This window comes from Paramisgurnus dabryanus, chromosome 23 (assembly GCF_030506205.2).
Source record: "Paramisgurnus dabryanus chromosome 23, PD_genome_1.1, whole genome shotgun sequence".
NCBI lineage: Eukaryota > Metazoa > Chordata > Actinopteri > Cypriniformes > Cobitidae > Paramisgurnus > Paramisgurnus dabryanus.
This window is the reverse complement of record NC_133359.1, coordinates 1240848-1256583: the sequence shown is the minus strand read 5'-3', so window position 1 is coordinate 1256583 and position 15736 is coordinate 1240848. Positions and strand designations below refer to the sequence as shown.

Sequence of the window (15736 nt, the reverse complement as noted above, 5' to 3'; positions counted from 1 at the left end):
AGACCTTGGTACAAAATGATATTTATATAATTAAGTCTCAGTTATAAACCCTAATGACACTGTTTCTTTAAGAAACAATTTTAATTTGGATGTCAAAGATCCAATGAATAAATAGTGTTAAGTTGCATAAAAATTACACAAAATGATTTACACAATTTTATTAAATTACACTAAATATTAATTTTTTAAACTATGATAAAGTGTCAAACACTTTAGAAATGTTTTCATGGTTTTCATGTTGGGTGTAACACCTGTGAAAAGCAGAACTGTTTTTTTTTTTTTTTTCAAAAGAAAAGACCTTAATTTTAGGATAGAAAAGAATTCAAAAGGAATGTACTTGCTGCAAAGAAATATAGTGGTGCCTTTACGCAAAATATAAACATTCCCATTGAACACTTCACACAGTCCGTGTAAACTACACTAAGATTAACTTTATCACTTTTTATCAAAACACAATTAAAAAATTTTACAGCACCTTTACAGTTTTGCTGAGGTGATCCATGCACCACTGCTTTATAAACAATGACATATTTTATAACACTAATAGAATTGCAGTTAAAATAAACTTTTAACAAAGTTTCACTTAAGAAATTATCTAAAAAAAAAAAAACAATATTTTTACACTGATCAGAACCAAATCACTACAAACATGATCCCAGAGTTGTGTCCATCAATCACATGAAACTTTTGTGCTTCATCACGAGAGCTTTACAGGGTTTCCAGACTCTGTAGAGCTCCTGTAGAGTCCGGGCATCCTCGGTTGCATCATGAGCTCCATATGATTCTCCAAGAAAATACTTGACGAGAAACGGCTGGTTGTATTTCTCCAGGTGAAACATATCTCTGCTCATAGTCAGTGTATCCACACACCCGGACACCACCTCCCTGAAATCTTCCAACAGGCCAAACTCCTCCATGACCCGCATTAGAATGGGCCAATCGAATCTTCTGCTGTTGTGTCCCACTAGAAAAGGTCTGTTGAAAGTTTTGAGGAAGGAGATGAAGTTAATGAGCACTTGTCTCTGTGGAGTGGTGCGTACGGGCCTTCGATGGAGTAGCAGGGCTTCGCCGTCTACCGTAAGACCCGTGACACGTGCGGCTCCATCCGTCATGCAGCAGCGGGGTAGCATGTACGCATTAAACGCTTTATCACTGCTGATGGCAGACAGCTGGACAATATCACATCCTGAGGTGTCTGTGAAAAGAGAAACACATCTTTAACAAAACACAAAACATCTCATGCACTCACAAGACATACGTTGCCCTAACGTAGCATACCATATGTTGCTTTAACGTAACATGCCATACGTTACATACAACCATTCTCAAGGATTGGTTACTCGACTGTTTTGTCCTATTTTCTTACCATTGTTGCTTCGGTTTAGGGTTAGATTTACAGAAAATGACATCCCTACCCAACTCTAACCCCAAAGCCAGGCGACAATTGATTAAAGTTTAGAAAATATAAAAGAATACATCAGAAAAAATAGTATAAACCAATACTTAAAGTGACATACTAACGCAAACACCAAATCTAACCCTAAACTGAAGTGACAATGGTTTGAAAATAGGAAAAAGCAGTTGAGTAACCAATCCATGAGAATGCCACGCAAAAAGAAAGTGAAAAATACGGAGATCCGTGAGAATGGCACGGAAAAATTAGCAAAAAATTCTGTGACTATCCCACGTAACTTTGTGAGATCATGTTGGTTACAGACCATACACTGCCGTAACATAACATAACACACGTTTCCGTAACGTATCATACCATACGCTGCCGTAACGTAAAATGCCATACGTTTCCGTAACATAACATACAATACGTTTGCCGTAACATAATGTATGACATTACGTAAGTGCACCGTAACGTAATAAATTGTAACGTAATAAAAAGTAAATCATTAAATGTATTATTCATAATTAATAGTGTGGTTTTGAATAAATATTATGTATGAGTAAAAGTTAGTTGCATGAGTAAAAACATTGTTTGCTGGGTTAAAACTAATCTGTTCACAGAAGGCTCCCCTAACGTTAGTTTTTGGTTCCCGTTTGGTTATTTATTTGGGAACCAAATAAAAGCGGGGGTTTTTTGCAACCATAAAAGAACGTTGCAGGATGGTTAATTTTTAAATAACCTTAAAAAATTATACAGACTATTCTATAATTTTTTCAAGTTATACAAGTTTTTTGTGTGTGTGTGTGTCATTTTTTGGAGCCATAAAATAACGTTACCAAAACTTTGCATGGTGCTTATTAAAAAACAGAACGTTAAGCTTATTTCTGTAAAACAACAAAACAGGGAACGTTAGGAGAATGTTTTACTAACCTAAAAATAACGCTCTATTTTGGTAAAAAAAAAACTTCAAGGGTAACCAAAAACAAACCTTGAAAAATAAAGTTCTGGGAACCAAAAACTAACTTTAGGGAAACGTTCTGGGAAACCATTGCTGTAAATCCATTTGAGTAAATATCCAGTTTTATTAAATAAAGTTGAACTTACTCAGTCCTGTGGTCTCGAGGTCAAAAAACACCGGCGTTTCTTCACCAGTATCAGGCATCATCACCTTACCTGTAAAACACACACACACAAGCAATAATAACACACACACTGTAAAACATGTCTAAACACATCACAATAAACGACACAAACACGAACAGCTAACCTGAACAACTTTACAAACTATAAAAACACTAGACTGAATGAGATCCATACTGATTTACATTGAAGTAAAAGTGTCGTAATGTAGCGCAAAAATCACTGTTACCATGGTGATTTTCCCTCAGATTATACATAATAGCTAATACATAGTAAACAACAAGCTCGAGCACACAGTAAAGAAAAGAGAAAACACGAGAACTCACGAGATCTCCCACTGAAGAAGAGCCGAATGAGGATTGAGATCGGGTTTATAAAGCACATGATCTGTTATCTGATCAAATCTCTGATCAATCGGTCCTGACACAGCACATGACACCTCAGTTCCGCGTCTGTCAGTTTCGTTTCTCGTCTGTGTCACGCCCGTCTTTTATTATTTTAATATAGATGATGAACACACACATGAGAGTAAAGGCTGTGCCTCTCAGGAGGAGCAACAACCCGAAACTCATAGACCAATCAAATCAATCATTCATTATTTTAAACGCAACTTTCCATGAATGTTTACTGCCTTATGTGATTCTGGCTCCGTGTGCGTGCGTGCGCGTGTGTACACTCACAGGATGGGTCATGTTCCTGGGTTACTATACTTGTCAATCACGTCATTTAACCTTTACTAGTTGTGATATTTTAGACACGCCCGGACCTATCTCGTTGGAATCACTTTTACCTATTTTAACATTCAATTTAAAGTAAGCGTAAAACAACATTCCAGTGGAAACGAATCATTTCTCACACGTGACGCAGCAATGACGTCATGAACATATGGTATGACCATTTGACAGTTCTTGTTTCTTAATTATAAGCATTTTATAAGCATTTATTATGTTTTATTTTTAAGTTGAATAATTATATGTTAATAGAATTTATTAAGTTTTATTTTATTAAGTTAAAAAATGATATGTAAATAGCATGTATTATGTTTTATAATTATTAAATTAATCTGTTGTGCTGGATGTACATTATCCCACATATTACACCCAAATGGGTGTAATAATATATTTAAAAAAATGTATTTTAAAATATATAAAAAATAGCCTGGATTATATTATGGAATATGTTAACAATTTTTTTTCAATATATATTTGGCCATTTTTTGTATATTTTAAAAATAAAAAATATATTAAGCCCTCCATAAATTTCAATTCAGGGAAATATATTCACATCGCATTGGAAGAAAAAACTTTATGTTACAAATCTGTAAACATAAATCTGTTCTGAAAAGGTTAAAATTTATAAAAACTTAACTTCAAAAATATACTTCATAAAATTAACTTGTATTCAACATATATTTCAAATATATTTTGGCAAAGAATACATTTTTGCCATATGGGATGTTAAATTAGAAATGTATTTGCTTGCCCCTGAAATACATTTTAAAATTGATATATGAAGGTTAAACCTAAATATATTTCCAAATTCAAATTATTTTCAATATATTTTGAATTGACCATTACTTTCTAAAAAAAAATTATTTAGCATTCATTAAAAAAATATATTTTTGGCCAAACAAATGTATTTTTTTGCTGTTTGGGACGGCTTCTTGCAACAAGAGTAAATATAGGCACCAAATATTTATTTGATATATATATTTTTTAGCTTATTTGTTGTAAGAAATGCCAAGAAAACCAATTTCAAGAGACTTTACGCCAAGACACGCTTAAACAAGTTCAAAGTTGAAACATGCATTTGTTTTAATTGTTTTAAATAAAATATCATATATGCTATCAATTTAATTTATTTGTATTAAACTGCCCCTTTCAGGATGAATCCCATACCCGGATGAGACTATGCAGATAACGGATTCCAGATCCAGTCTAAAAACTAATAACACAATGTCACACTCTTAAATCAGGTATTTTTGACAAAATTAACAAAATAATGTGTATTAGCTACATATATTTTCACAAAATATATCTGCAACAGCTAGTGATTTGTATTAGTAATTTCATTTGTAGAGTTTTGTTAAGAATTTCAGCTATGTTTAGTATGCTGCATCTGTTTTGTGTTAACAACTAACCTGGACTGAGTAACAAAAGCATGAGTCAGAATCATTTTTGTAATAAAACAATGCTTATGTTCATTTGCTTTTTACACAGTGATTCTCACATTAAAGAAATATGACACAAATTGCACCGTTGACATCTGCAAACACAGAGATTCTGAAAGCACAAAGCAGGATCATTCAACATAAATAATAATCATACAGAAGATAATACATGCCTCAGAAAAAAACATCCGTTTATAAACCTGAAACATAAGCTACTCCAGGCAAGTACATGACCGCTTCAGCCACGTCACTGTGATGCAACAATTCACAATCTTGAGAGCTGAGAAACTTCAAGTGTTTTTAACAACAGCACGCCCAAATAACAACAAATAGGCCTATTTCAAAAAATTATTCTGAAGTGCTTTGGCCTGTGCTGTGATGTGTTAATGGCGCCGCCATATTGGGGAGGGCAAGACTGTTTTATAAACACATACAAGTGAACGAATGACCTGTGTTTTTCTGAATTAAAAGGTAAAATAACATTTATATTTCTCAACCAAAAATCCATAATGAATTATCTTAAAACTGTCTTTGTAATCGTCTGTTTTGGAATAAAGAACACAGAAAAGAGTGCTGTGTGTCATTATCTGATGTGTAAATGAGCTCAAAACTATGTTCTGAGCAGGAGAACAAAAATAAAAGTCTACAATGAAAAAACTTGTATGCCACAAAAAATGTGCATAATTCTGTGATGGCTATACAATTTTTAACCTAGAAAATAAGTCAAATCAATGCTTGACAAGTGTGAGTTTCCACAATGAAGCTTAATGATATTTATTCATTTTCCAAGTCACTGAATGTTGTATTCCATGTAGATTGTAAACTAAAATCTAAGACTGAATACTAAAATCGATTGAGAAATGTAAACATTATTGTGCTTTTATCCAGAAAACACAGCTATCCTAACATTAGGATTAGGATAGGGTTAAAATAAAGTTAGGATAGTACTCAAAATGTAGCTTAATATGTCTCGTGATATTGCACCATGATGATGGCTATGATGTACAGTCATATATATGAATGACAATTGTCTGTGACACAACACACACACAAAACAAACAAAACAAAGCCATAAACACAATCCCCATTGTGGAGACACAATCCCTGTACATTAAGTTCACTGTGTGATATCACTATAATTTATATATACGTAGCTTTTTGCTGCTGTTTTTTTGCATTCATTGTTTTTTACTACCTACAGATGTGCATTGGGTTATAATTCTGATATTAAGTGTAGATATGAAGTGTTCTGATATGAACCTTCAGCAGGAAAACCGTTATGTGTTTGTCATACAATATATATTACCACAACATTACAAGAAAATCATTTTAAGAAACATAGGGCCAGATTTACTAAACAGGAGAGCGCAATTCCAGAAAAGTGCAGATGGGAGTGGTAATATCTATGGGTTATTTACTTAAAAGGTTCAAAATAAATCCATAAAGACCAACACAATCAAATTAGTTCAGGGTTACAAATGAACAGAGCTGATGCTCCTCAGGTGCGTTTGATCTACTGACACCTGATGTGCTTGAGTTCAGCACCACGGACATCACAGCGGAAAATGCAGGGTGTGAAATCCCAGCTCACAAAGCCATAAGACACTGAAAAGAACCGGAGGAAAAAAAACGTCTGTTATTGTGTGATTTCTCCTAGTGACTCCTATTTTATTTACTTCGGCAAATAATTAATAACATGGCGTGGCAAACAATATTTTTGAATAATATGTTCCTCTGGCATTCCAAATAAACATATATACGTTAAAACAATCCTCTGCCTTGTATCACGTGCTCTCTTCAGCCATTTCAAGTGCAAATTGATTTAAGACGTTTTTTCTGCGTTAAATAATGGCGCAAATATCAGTAATATCACACACGCAAACATTAGTAAATCACGTTGCCTTAATTATTTAACTGGGCTTTGGTTTGTCTTTTTTTCAGATTTCTTCCAGCTATTTTGGGGTTAGAAGGAACCTATAAATATAATAACCAAATATTTTTCATTGAACATGAAGCAGTGTTCACGTTTGTGTACAACAGGTTCCAGTTACACAGAATTAAATATTATGGTGCACACAACAAAAAAATTAGACGTCCATGTATGTGGACATCCAGGTCTTAGGAGGTTAAATAATCTCCTTTCATAATCTCCTAAAAATGTATATCAATTATGTCGATAGTCGTTATTTAACATCAAAATGATTGTTTGCGCTGACGCAAGCTGTTAGTAAATCTGGCCCTTAATGTGTGACTTCAGATGGCACAGCGTAACATTACACCAAAATATATATTTCTATAATAGTAATCAATAAAACTTAGCATGTATAAAAAATACTTAATAGCAATGTACAAATGAATAAAACAGTCATGACATTAAAAACATATTTCAAGTCCTGAATCAGTTGCACGTAACACTGAGTAAACAGGGCAAATTGTAAATGAAACCAGCAAAGCATTGTGGGACGTAACACCTTTCACATTTCTCGTCCCTTCAGCACGATTCATCTGAAGAGAAAGTGTGAATCTGGAACTAACAGAAGCAAAAACAACTGGATGAATCTCACAATAGCGTAAATCATGTCACGTTTGACAAAAAATAAACTCACTGCTGTACTATGCTGACTAATTCTGAAATTAAAGCAACAGGAATGAAAATTCAGAAATAAAATCTAATATTTTTTCTATATTTGTCTGAAATGTGACCAGGAGACGCTTCTGTGAGATTCAGTCGAAGTAAACAACAGACAGAAACAAACACACCATAAATCTTTCACATGGGTTGATCAGCAGCACAGGTATATATACACCACTCTTTATCAATAATATATTATTTTACATATTTATCAAAGATTTTCTAAATCACAGAGTGAAAACAAAACAATTAGCAACATGGCATGCAGTCATTGGCTCAGTTCTGTAAACATGAAAATGAACATAACAGATTAAAAATCACACTTTCCCTGTTGAACTACTCTTAGAATCGGTTTCAAAAAATGGACCGGTCCAGCTGGTCCACTTTACAGTCAGTAGGTCGTAGATATATCAAGGCGATCGCTCGTGACACCCAGCATTTTCTTACACTTTATTCGTACGTCCCTTGAAGTCGTCCACTGGGTAGGGCACTTACCATCACACCATAAACTCATTACTTCCATACAGCACTAAAGGCTGAGCAGAACCAAAGTCATGTTCCCTCCTGCGCACGCTGCACTCCCCGGGCTCACGGGACTTGGGCGGGCAGCTCCGGTTCCCTCTGGGCCGCGGTCGGCTTTTCTCCGAGCTGGAGGCACATCGGGTGGTCAGGGAAGCTTGTTCTGATGCCTCCTGATCGAGGAGAACGCGCAAGTCTCCACCAGATGAGGCAGAGGAGAAAAGAGGTCCAGAAGAAGAAGAGCGGAAACGATAGTGAGGGGTGGACGACACGGAGGAAAGAGACGACACGGCCGAGTCCACAGAGTCCAGAGACTCGGGTTGGCGACGTAAAGCTCGTCTGCTTTTGGACTCGAGTTTTCCCCAGCGTGACGCTCCAGTGAGATTTCTTTCTAAAAAGGAGGAAAAGATAACTTCTGGAAATTAGCATGCAACTTCAATTATATGTAGCGTAAATAATGAAATATAAGTGAATTAATCCTTATTATAAGCTTTTGTAACTGATTAAAAGTCAATGATCCTGCTAACCCCACTGATCAGACACGGCACCATCCGGTTCCATGAGGTTTTCCGAGCTGTCCGCTGTTCCGATGGACATTTCTGACTCCAACATCTCATCATCAGATGCTCTGGGCTCCAAAGCCAACATCTCATATGTCAGTTCTTCCCTATACACACAAACCATTAAATCAGTTTGAACTTTCATGTTTTAGTCTGAACAGAACAGATGTTTGTCTAAAACAGAGAGAAAATCATTCACTAACTTCTCTTTCTGCAGGTTTTCTATCTGTTGGGTCAACACTTTCTCTTCTTGTTGCATGGCCGCTTGCTGTTGCTCGCTCATCCCAGACTCCGCCCCTTCATCACCTGGCTCCTCCCTCTCTGTCATCCGGGGGCTCAAAGGTGGTGAGGGGGTGTGGTGACCGGTCTTGCGTAAACGCGCCTTACTCTGAGGATCAAGAAGACATCTTTGTGACATCAGCCTATAGACGGCCTTCATCTTTTGGTGTCGACACTTTATAACTAGCTAGTTTGTGTTAGTTTCTCATATCTCTCAGACAGATCTTCAATGCTTCCTTGTTTGTAAGTCACTTTAATAAAAAATATAAATGCACTAATATATCACATACAAATACGCACAAACAAACGGACACGTACACACAAACACCGACTTTTACCTTTTTAAGCACGTTTGGCTGTGTAATAATGCAGCAAGCAGCAAAAGAAATAAAAGAAGAGCTATTACTAGTAATACGCGTTTTACTGCGCATGCAACAAAACAAACATGACGTGATGACATCAGAGCATTGGATCGTATGTTCCTCTGAACACAACCAATCACATGACAGCGCTTCATAATCAGCCCAAATCTCTTCAATAGATGCAGACAGGAGCCAATGAACACATTTATTATATGACCACGGACGGACGGCTGCTATGGCAACAGACGATGACACTCGGACTGACACTCGCACAGCTGCAGCGTCACACAGATGTGCATACATACCGGCGTGGCCATTCTCGTAATGCCAATAAACCTAACCGCTATTAGTACAGGTTTCTGAAAGAGGAGGATGAAGAAAAGAAGGAGTGAAGGTAAGGATTAGGATTAGTGAAGAGCAGGAATCTGGGAATGAAATGGGAATGCGTTATATGTGATTATATTTACTTTCATTCATTTGTACAGGCAAAACAAAAACATAAATTACACTAGACTGAATAACAGTCGCACATTTTGCCAAATTTGTGAAATTTGATTGGATCGTATTCATGGAAGGTGACTTTGACATGGACAGGGCAGCATCTGGGGCTGTTTACATGACAATGTTTTCAACACAAAAAATGGGAATGTTTTTATGTGTGTTGGCTGTTTGTTTATAGAACAAGTGAGTTTTGTGGTCCTGAAAATGCTAACTTTAGTAAATAGGTTTCAAAGTGAAAGTTTTTAAAAATGACAATAAAATTTTCTTGTAAATGATGAAAACGCAGTTCTGTGAAAGCAGTGACGTCATGCACGTGCATATTACGTGTTCAGTCTAAATGCATGCACGATTAAATCCCAACATTAACTCTTTCCCCGCCATTTAACGCGTCAACTAAAAGAAACGCTTCCCCTGCCAATGACCAATTTTTCTGGCAATCCGTATTTTCGCTATTATCCACCAGATGGTGCTTTTACCCAACTTATAAAACACTGAAGTAACCCCTCACGTCAAACAGTTCAAACTCTGTATGTTTTGATTATTGCGTGGAAAAACACCTCATGCAAGCGCAAAAACTTTTTTGCGATATATGGGAGTTTTTGCAAAATTGACGATTTCCGTACTTTCAATTTGCAATGTCAAAGTTTAAAGGGAGCTACTGTGTTGCTCAAGACTTTTTTTTAACACTTCTCCAACAAAGTTTACAAAATTTTGCTTATAGTACAGTGTCACTTGTAGTAATAAATCTACCTCATGGTCCGTCTAAACAAAACTTCATGATGCTTTCACCGTCTTGATTGTTTGCATTAATCGTGTGCAGGGTTTCTTCACATAGTAACATCGCCAACTACTGGCCTAGCACATGTATGTGTTTTAGTTGTTTTTTGTTGAACGTTTCCATTTGTTTTACAATGGTTGTGATGTAAACAGACCCCAGGGTGAAGATCCTGGATACGTTTGAGATGTTGAATCACTCACCATTGATCGGCGAATGTGTGTGAGGCGACTCTTGGCTTTGCTCTCGGCAAACTCCAGCGTGTTGATGTCCTTCAGACGGGCTTTATATTTCCTCATCTGCTCACAGATGATCAGCTCCACACACCTGAGGGGTTAAATGTTAAACATTCACGCATACAACTCAATAAATGAAGGCAGTACATCAGTATTTTACAGATCCTTACGCTGTGGTTTTGCCGATGTCCCGGACGCTCTGTAAAGGATCCGTGGTGTCGGGACAGCGCAGTATGCAGGGTGCAAACACGATGGCCAAAGCATTAGCAGACATTCGGTTTGTCTCCTCCTGGAATGAGATCCTGAAACCAAACATAAAACATAAAACATGAACACAAAAATGAAAATACATTACTGTCACGGTCCCACAGGTGGGATGTTTGGCATTACGCATTTAAAACAATCATTTCTTAGTCCAAACCATAGGTGCCCAAACGAGGCCAAAGTTGGCCCGCAATTATCTTTAATTTGACCTAACCCTAACGTCATTAACCCAGATGTTCATATTTCTAATTCAACATTTTCTAAAATTCTACATTTTTTGTTTTATTTGTGCATTACAAAAATGTAAATTGAAATTAAATGAAAGGAATTAAAGTGATTTTTTTATGTAAATGCATACTTGATTTCGGCATTTACTTTCGGCCCACAGCGCTCATTCAGGTTTGATTTTTGGTCCTTGGTAGGAAAAAGTTTATGCACCCCTAATCTAAACCTACACTAATCTTGACAGGTGAAAAAGCTCCAACAATTTATAGTTTTTATCTTTATTTTTTCAAAAAGAATGACGTAATAAGAGTAATTTCCTAAAATGTCACAGACCAACAGGAATACCCATAGGAATACATATGAATTTGTATATATTTATAATTCTAATATCCATAAAAATCTATAAAAATATATTTTTAATTTTTATTAATAATAATGCAGTGACAGTAATTTATTAATTTGTGACAAGATTATGCAGCTAACCATTGACACCTAGTGGCCGTTGTTGGTAAAACCACTCAAATTCATTGTTGGTGATTTTTTAATTGAAAATTGGATAGTTTTGTAAATACAAAAAACATAATTTGTTACAATATTTTTCTTTTTAAAAATACATTTAAACTGCTATAACTTTTTTATTTAATATTCACAACTCCAACCACTTCAGTGAAAAACTTTAAAGTATCTGCTTGCTTTTTGCTTGCTTCTGGCTTTTGACAGTTAAATGTTTAAATTATCATTAAATCAAACATGTTTAACAATTAGACATTAAAAGCATTAAACTCCACAGAAATCTCACCTGACTAAATGAAATATGAGTCTCTCCAGTGTGCTCAGGTAAGTTCTGCTGAGCTGATCGATGATGGAATAAACGCCCTGAACAACCTCACCGTTATCCTGTAGACCTGAAACAATAAACAACATTTGTTATATATAATCTATTCAATCATCAGTTATATTATCCATCATGTTTTATATTATACATCAGACAATCGTACCCATAACCCTGAGGAACTCCTCATAAAGTTCAAACGTCATTAAGGGGTTGGGAAGATCGCGTAACCACTGCTTCAAAACACTGGCGATGACGTGGATGTTATAGTCGTCCAAATTCACACTGTTTACATCTGTCACAAATTCAGATGAGGAAAACTGTTAATAAATTTGATTATGAGTTATCTATGGGTCTTCAAGATAGCTGTGATTCAAGTTATTTAAGAAGAATAGGTCTGCAGATCTCTCACCTGTGTCCAGACCCTGCTTGAGTTCTTTGATTTTATTGGTGGATCCAGATTTCCTATAGATGCCCTCAGTGTAAAGTCCATGCATTTCAATGTAGTTGATCAGCTTCTCCACCACCAGCGGGACGGGTCGCTCATCACCGGTTAAACGGGTTAACTCCACACCGAACTGTCGTGAAGACTGCTCAGGGTCGAACTGGGTGGGCACGAACACACAGTAAAATATGAATTACATGAGACCATTGCTTTTCCAGGATAAAAACACATTATTTTTGATTCTCTAGGTTAAGGTGGTCTTACCTTCTTACTGCATTTGGTGGTCATCCTCAGACAACACTTTCTGTGACAGGCGTAACGGCAGACTACGAGGAAGAAAAAGAAACACTGTAAACATCTAACACGAAGACAAGACATTCACAGAAATATGAGAAATGGGAGAAAGAGGCTTTTATTGATCATATCCAGAAAAAAAATGAGTGAAAATCTGATTATACAGCTCTCAGACTGAACAGATACTCATGGGCTCCATACAGAGAGAGAATGATGGGAAACAAGAGACAGAGACACTACTGTATAATCCAATAGATCAGGACATTTTATATGTACCCATCCAACAAAATCTACATTTAAATATAGCCACAAACACAAATGCTTTTATTATAATGATCCAACCATCCCCTTTTCCTTAATCCACATTATTTTTAGCATGCATTACTGCAGATACTATGAATGTTGCATTGCTGTTCTTGGTATTATAATAAACTCTTGATGAATGTAAACACTTCTGTTATTATTATATCATCTTCAATCTACTAAAAAAATTTCATTCAATTATTTTAATTAATAAAACAATTGCAATAACTTCTATTCTTTTATGATGTCCATATTGTTACTTCTCTTCTATTTCTTCTATATATTTAAATTTTTTCTGTTTTCTGTGAAGTAAGTAAGGATGCACCAAATGTTTGGCAACTGAGCTTTATGTTAGATCGTTTTGTTGAGCACTTTTCCTCATCTCCTGTCAATATTGCCGCCATCTCTCTCTCTCTCCGTGCTTGACCGAGCACAAAGACATACGTCCACTGCTTAACATACAGTTATATATAAGCATTGTTGGAAGTTTCTTAAGGCAGAGTAATGAATGGGTTATTTGCATTTTGCACGGGAATAGAAGATGGGATTAATATTGGTTTAGCCAAGACTCATTTATGTGTTCAAATGTAAATAAAACAAGTCAGATATCTATCTGATCAGAGTGACCAGGTGTAAACAAAAACCCTATAATGACTGCTGGAATGTTAAAAATATATTTCTTGTTAAATAATGTGAAATAAAGAAAATAAAAAGCACATTTTGAAAAAATTTAACTTGTGCAATGTTGAGAAAATTGGCAAAATAAACGAGAAATTAAAATTATAAAAATTTCGGAGTTTTTAATTTTATTCGGCTTTGGCATCGGCCAAAATTTTTCCTTTCGGTGCATCCCTAATATTAAGCTGCTTTGAAACAATGTACCAATGTAAAAAGCACTTTATAAATAAATTTAAACTTAAATTGAATTAAATAAACACCATTTACCAAAACAAGCAAAATTAAAAATGTAACATACTATGATTTTTTTATGCAACACTGTAGCTTCTATAAAATGTGAATTTCATTACTGTTTTCAGCAGCCAAAAACTTTGTTTGTACGTCTGGGTCCAGTTTTGCATACAGTGTTTGAATTATGTCAACGATTATAAGGGGTACCCCAGCTAATCCCCACCGCCCATGGACAAGATCTTTGTAGGGTCGCCATGATTTCACAAAGTAAGATGTGGTCTTGGATAAACATTTTTTGTTGGTCCTGGATCAACGTTTTAAATCCTTAACCATTTTTACCCCTCAAATAAGTGTGAAATAATAGTTTGAGAATAATTTTTAAAAGCCCCTATCTCAAACCGAAATCTAACAATCTGTCAATTCCTCCAGAAAACAGCGTGAGGCGCACTTGAGAGTTTACGTTTACAGTTTTTCTGAATTGCTAAAACACTAACCCCCAATCTCTGAACCAAATTCATAGCGGCCTAAACCCTTTTGTCAAATCATGCACTCTTTTTGCAAAATTCTAAACACAAACTTCTCACTAAAACACACATTTCACACTGCAATGCACTTGTTTTATAAATGCTAAACACAGGCAGGCAAAAGTTGAACACAACTACAACACCGTTATCATCGAGTAAACACAACAACTCAAAATTCTACACACTTTTATCTAATGGTATTTTTTACCAATTGTGTGGATTGTAAACAGTCTGAGAGGCAGATGAAGAGTATGAGGAAGAAAAGGACACCAGAGACGCTGCAATTAGCAAAATTTGCAGTTGGATTGCTGACTTTTTACAAAATACAAGTGCTGCTTACAGTAATATTGAAAACGTACTATTACTTGCAGTCCTTACAGTAAACTATTCACTATATTCACTGAACTAAACTTGTGATAGTAATAGAGATTTTTTTACAGTATTTGTCAAGTGTGTTGTTATGTACAATAAACATGTATTTTTCTGTAAGCAGATCTCCTGGATGTTGTGTTTTCCATTTTTTATGGTAGTGTCTAATGGATGCTTGTAGTGTTTTATATTCTAGACTTATGTGTGTATGATTTGAAAGCTAAGTTTGATTTTGAGCAGAGGTGAAATGGTTTTGAAGGAATTGTTTGATTTTGCTGGAAGAGTCATGGGTTCTGTGAATTGTGTTTAAAATTTGGATTTGTGTTTAAGGTTTTGAGAAAATGAGTGATGGTTTCAAAAAATGTGTTTTAACATTTCAGAAAAACTGTATTTCAGACAGAAATCTTTTGGATTTGTGTATTGTGAAATTGGGACAAATAATGGACAGTATCACTTTGTGGCAGTGCAGCACAAAAATTTGAAATTTATGTAATATTTTAATTAAAAAACAGGGACCCTCTAATTGATATTTTTGTGCTTTATAAAGAGTCCATCCCAGGCCCCTTCAATTCGAACACTGCTTGCATACAGTAAACTATTATTAGTTTATGGTTTTTAAGGTTATGGACGTGTTGTGATTTGTTATGTAGTGGACTTCAATAATAACTTACGTTTACAGACGCAGGCCTTGTCCATCATCCAGATGAGAGATGAACAGAACTCACAGTAGGTTGGGATGCTGTACTGAGTAGATTTAAAGATGTGACCCATGTGTTCTTCAACCTGAAGAGGGCAGCAGAGATCAACACAATTGTAATCAGTATGAATGAAATAGTACAGCATGCTACACAAAGCCTTTATAAAGTACAGTACATGAATTCTCAGTAAAATAATGATTCAAACAGGGCATAAATGCTTACAATGTCCGATTCCTTTTTTCTTCTCTTCTTCCTCTCGGGTTTGGGAGCCTGAAACAAAGAAGATGAAGCACATGAGACCAT

General features: G+C 35.6%; 2 protein-coding genes across 5 annotated transcripts in view; both read right to left on the bottom strand.

Annotated features, from left to right (window-relative positions):
* Positions 1-143: 143 nt before the first annotated feature.
* plex9.1 (PML-like exon 9.1) lies at positions 144-3057 on the bottom strand. Its single transcript, XM_065277347.1, has 3 exons — positions 2863-3057; positions 2501-2569; positions 144-1195 (listed from the first exon to the last, which is right to left on the bottom strand). The coding sequence occupies exons 1-3, from the start codon at positions 2918-2920 to the stop codon at positions 675-677; spliced, it is 648 nt and encodes a 215-aa protein (XP_065133419.1). The 5' UTR covers positions 2921-3057; the 3' UTR covers positions 144-674.
* Positions 3058-4723: 1666 nt separating this feature from the next.
* The window catches only part of myo9ab (myosin IXAb), a 76631-nt gene continuing 65618 nt past the window's right edge, over positions 4724-15736 (bottom strand). For 2 of the 4 annotated variants that reach the window (XM_065277345.2, XM_065277342.2), the window contains exons 33-45: positions 15656-15703; positions 15407-15518; positions 12601-12662; positions 12304-12496; positions 12058-12186; positions 11859-11964; positions 10741-10872; positions 10538-10661; positions 9364-9417; positions 9035-9052; positions 8621-8805; positions 8385-8524; positions 4724-8248 (exon numbers count right to left, since the gene is read on the bottom strand). In XM_065277345.2, coding sequence (XP_065133417.1) covers positions 7836-8248; positions 8385-8524; positions 8621-8805; positions 9035-9052; positions 9364-9417; positions 10538-10661; positions 10741-10872; positions 11859-11964; positions 12058-12186; positions 12304-12496; positions 12601-12662; positions 15407-15518; positions 15656-15703 — 1716 coding nt within the window. In that variant the 3' untranslated portion in view covers positions 4724-7835. The remainder of the gene's footprint in view (positions 8249-8384; positions 8525-8620; positions 8806-9034; positions 9053-9363; positions 9418-10537; positions 10662-10740; positions 10873-11858; positions 11965-12057; positions 12187-12303; positions 12497-12600; positions 12663-15406; positions 15519-15655; positions 15704-15736) is intronic. The other 2 variants (XM_065277346.2, XM_065277343.2) reach the window with 2 other exon arrangements.

Excerpts from the sequence above, each read along its gene's own strand:
- plex9.1 (XM_065277347.1), bottom strand. The coding sequence starts at position 2,920 with ATGTGCTTTATAAACCCGATCTCAATCCTCATTCGGCTCTTCTTCAGT. Across the intron at positions 2,570-2,862 it reads CTTCTTCAGTGGGAGATCTC|GTAAGGTGATGATGCCTGAT; the intron begins GTGAGTTCTCGT and ends TGTGTTTTACAG. Across the intron at positions 1,196-2,500 it reads CCTCGAGACCACAGGACTGA|ACACCTCAGGATGTGATATT; the intron begins GTAAGTTCAACT and ends CTCTTTTCACAG.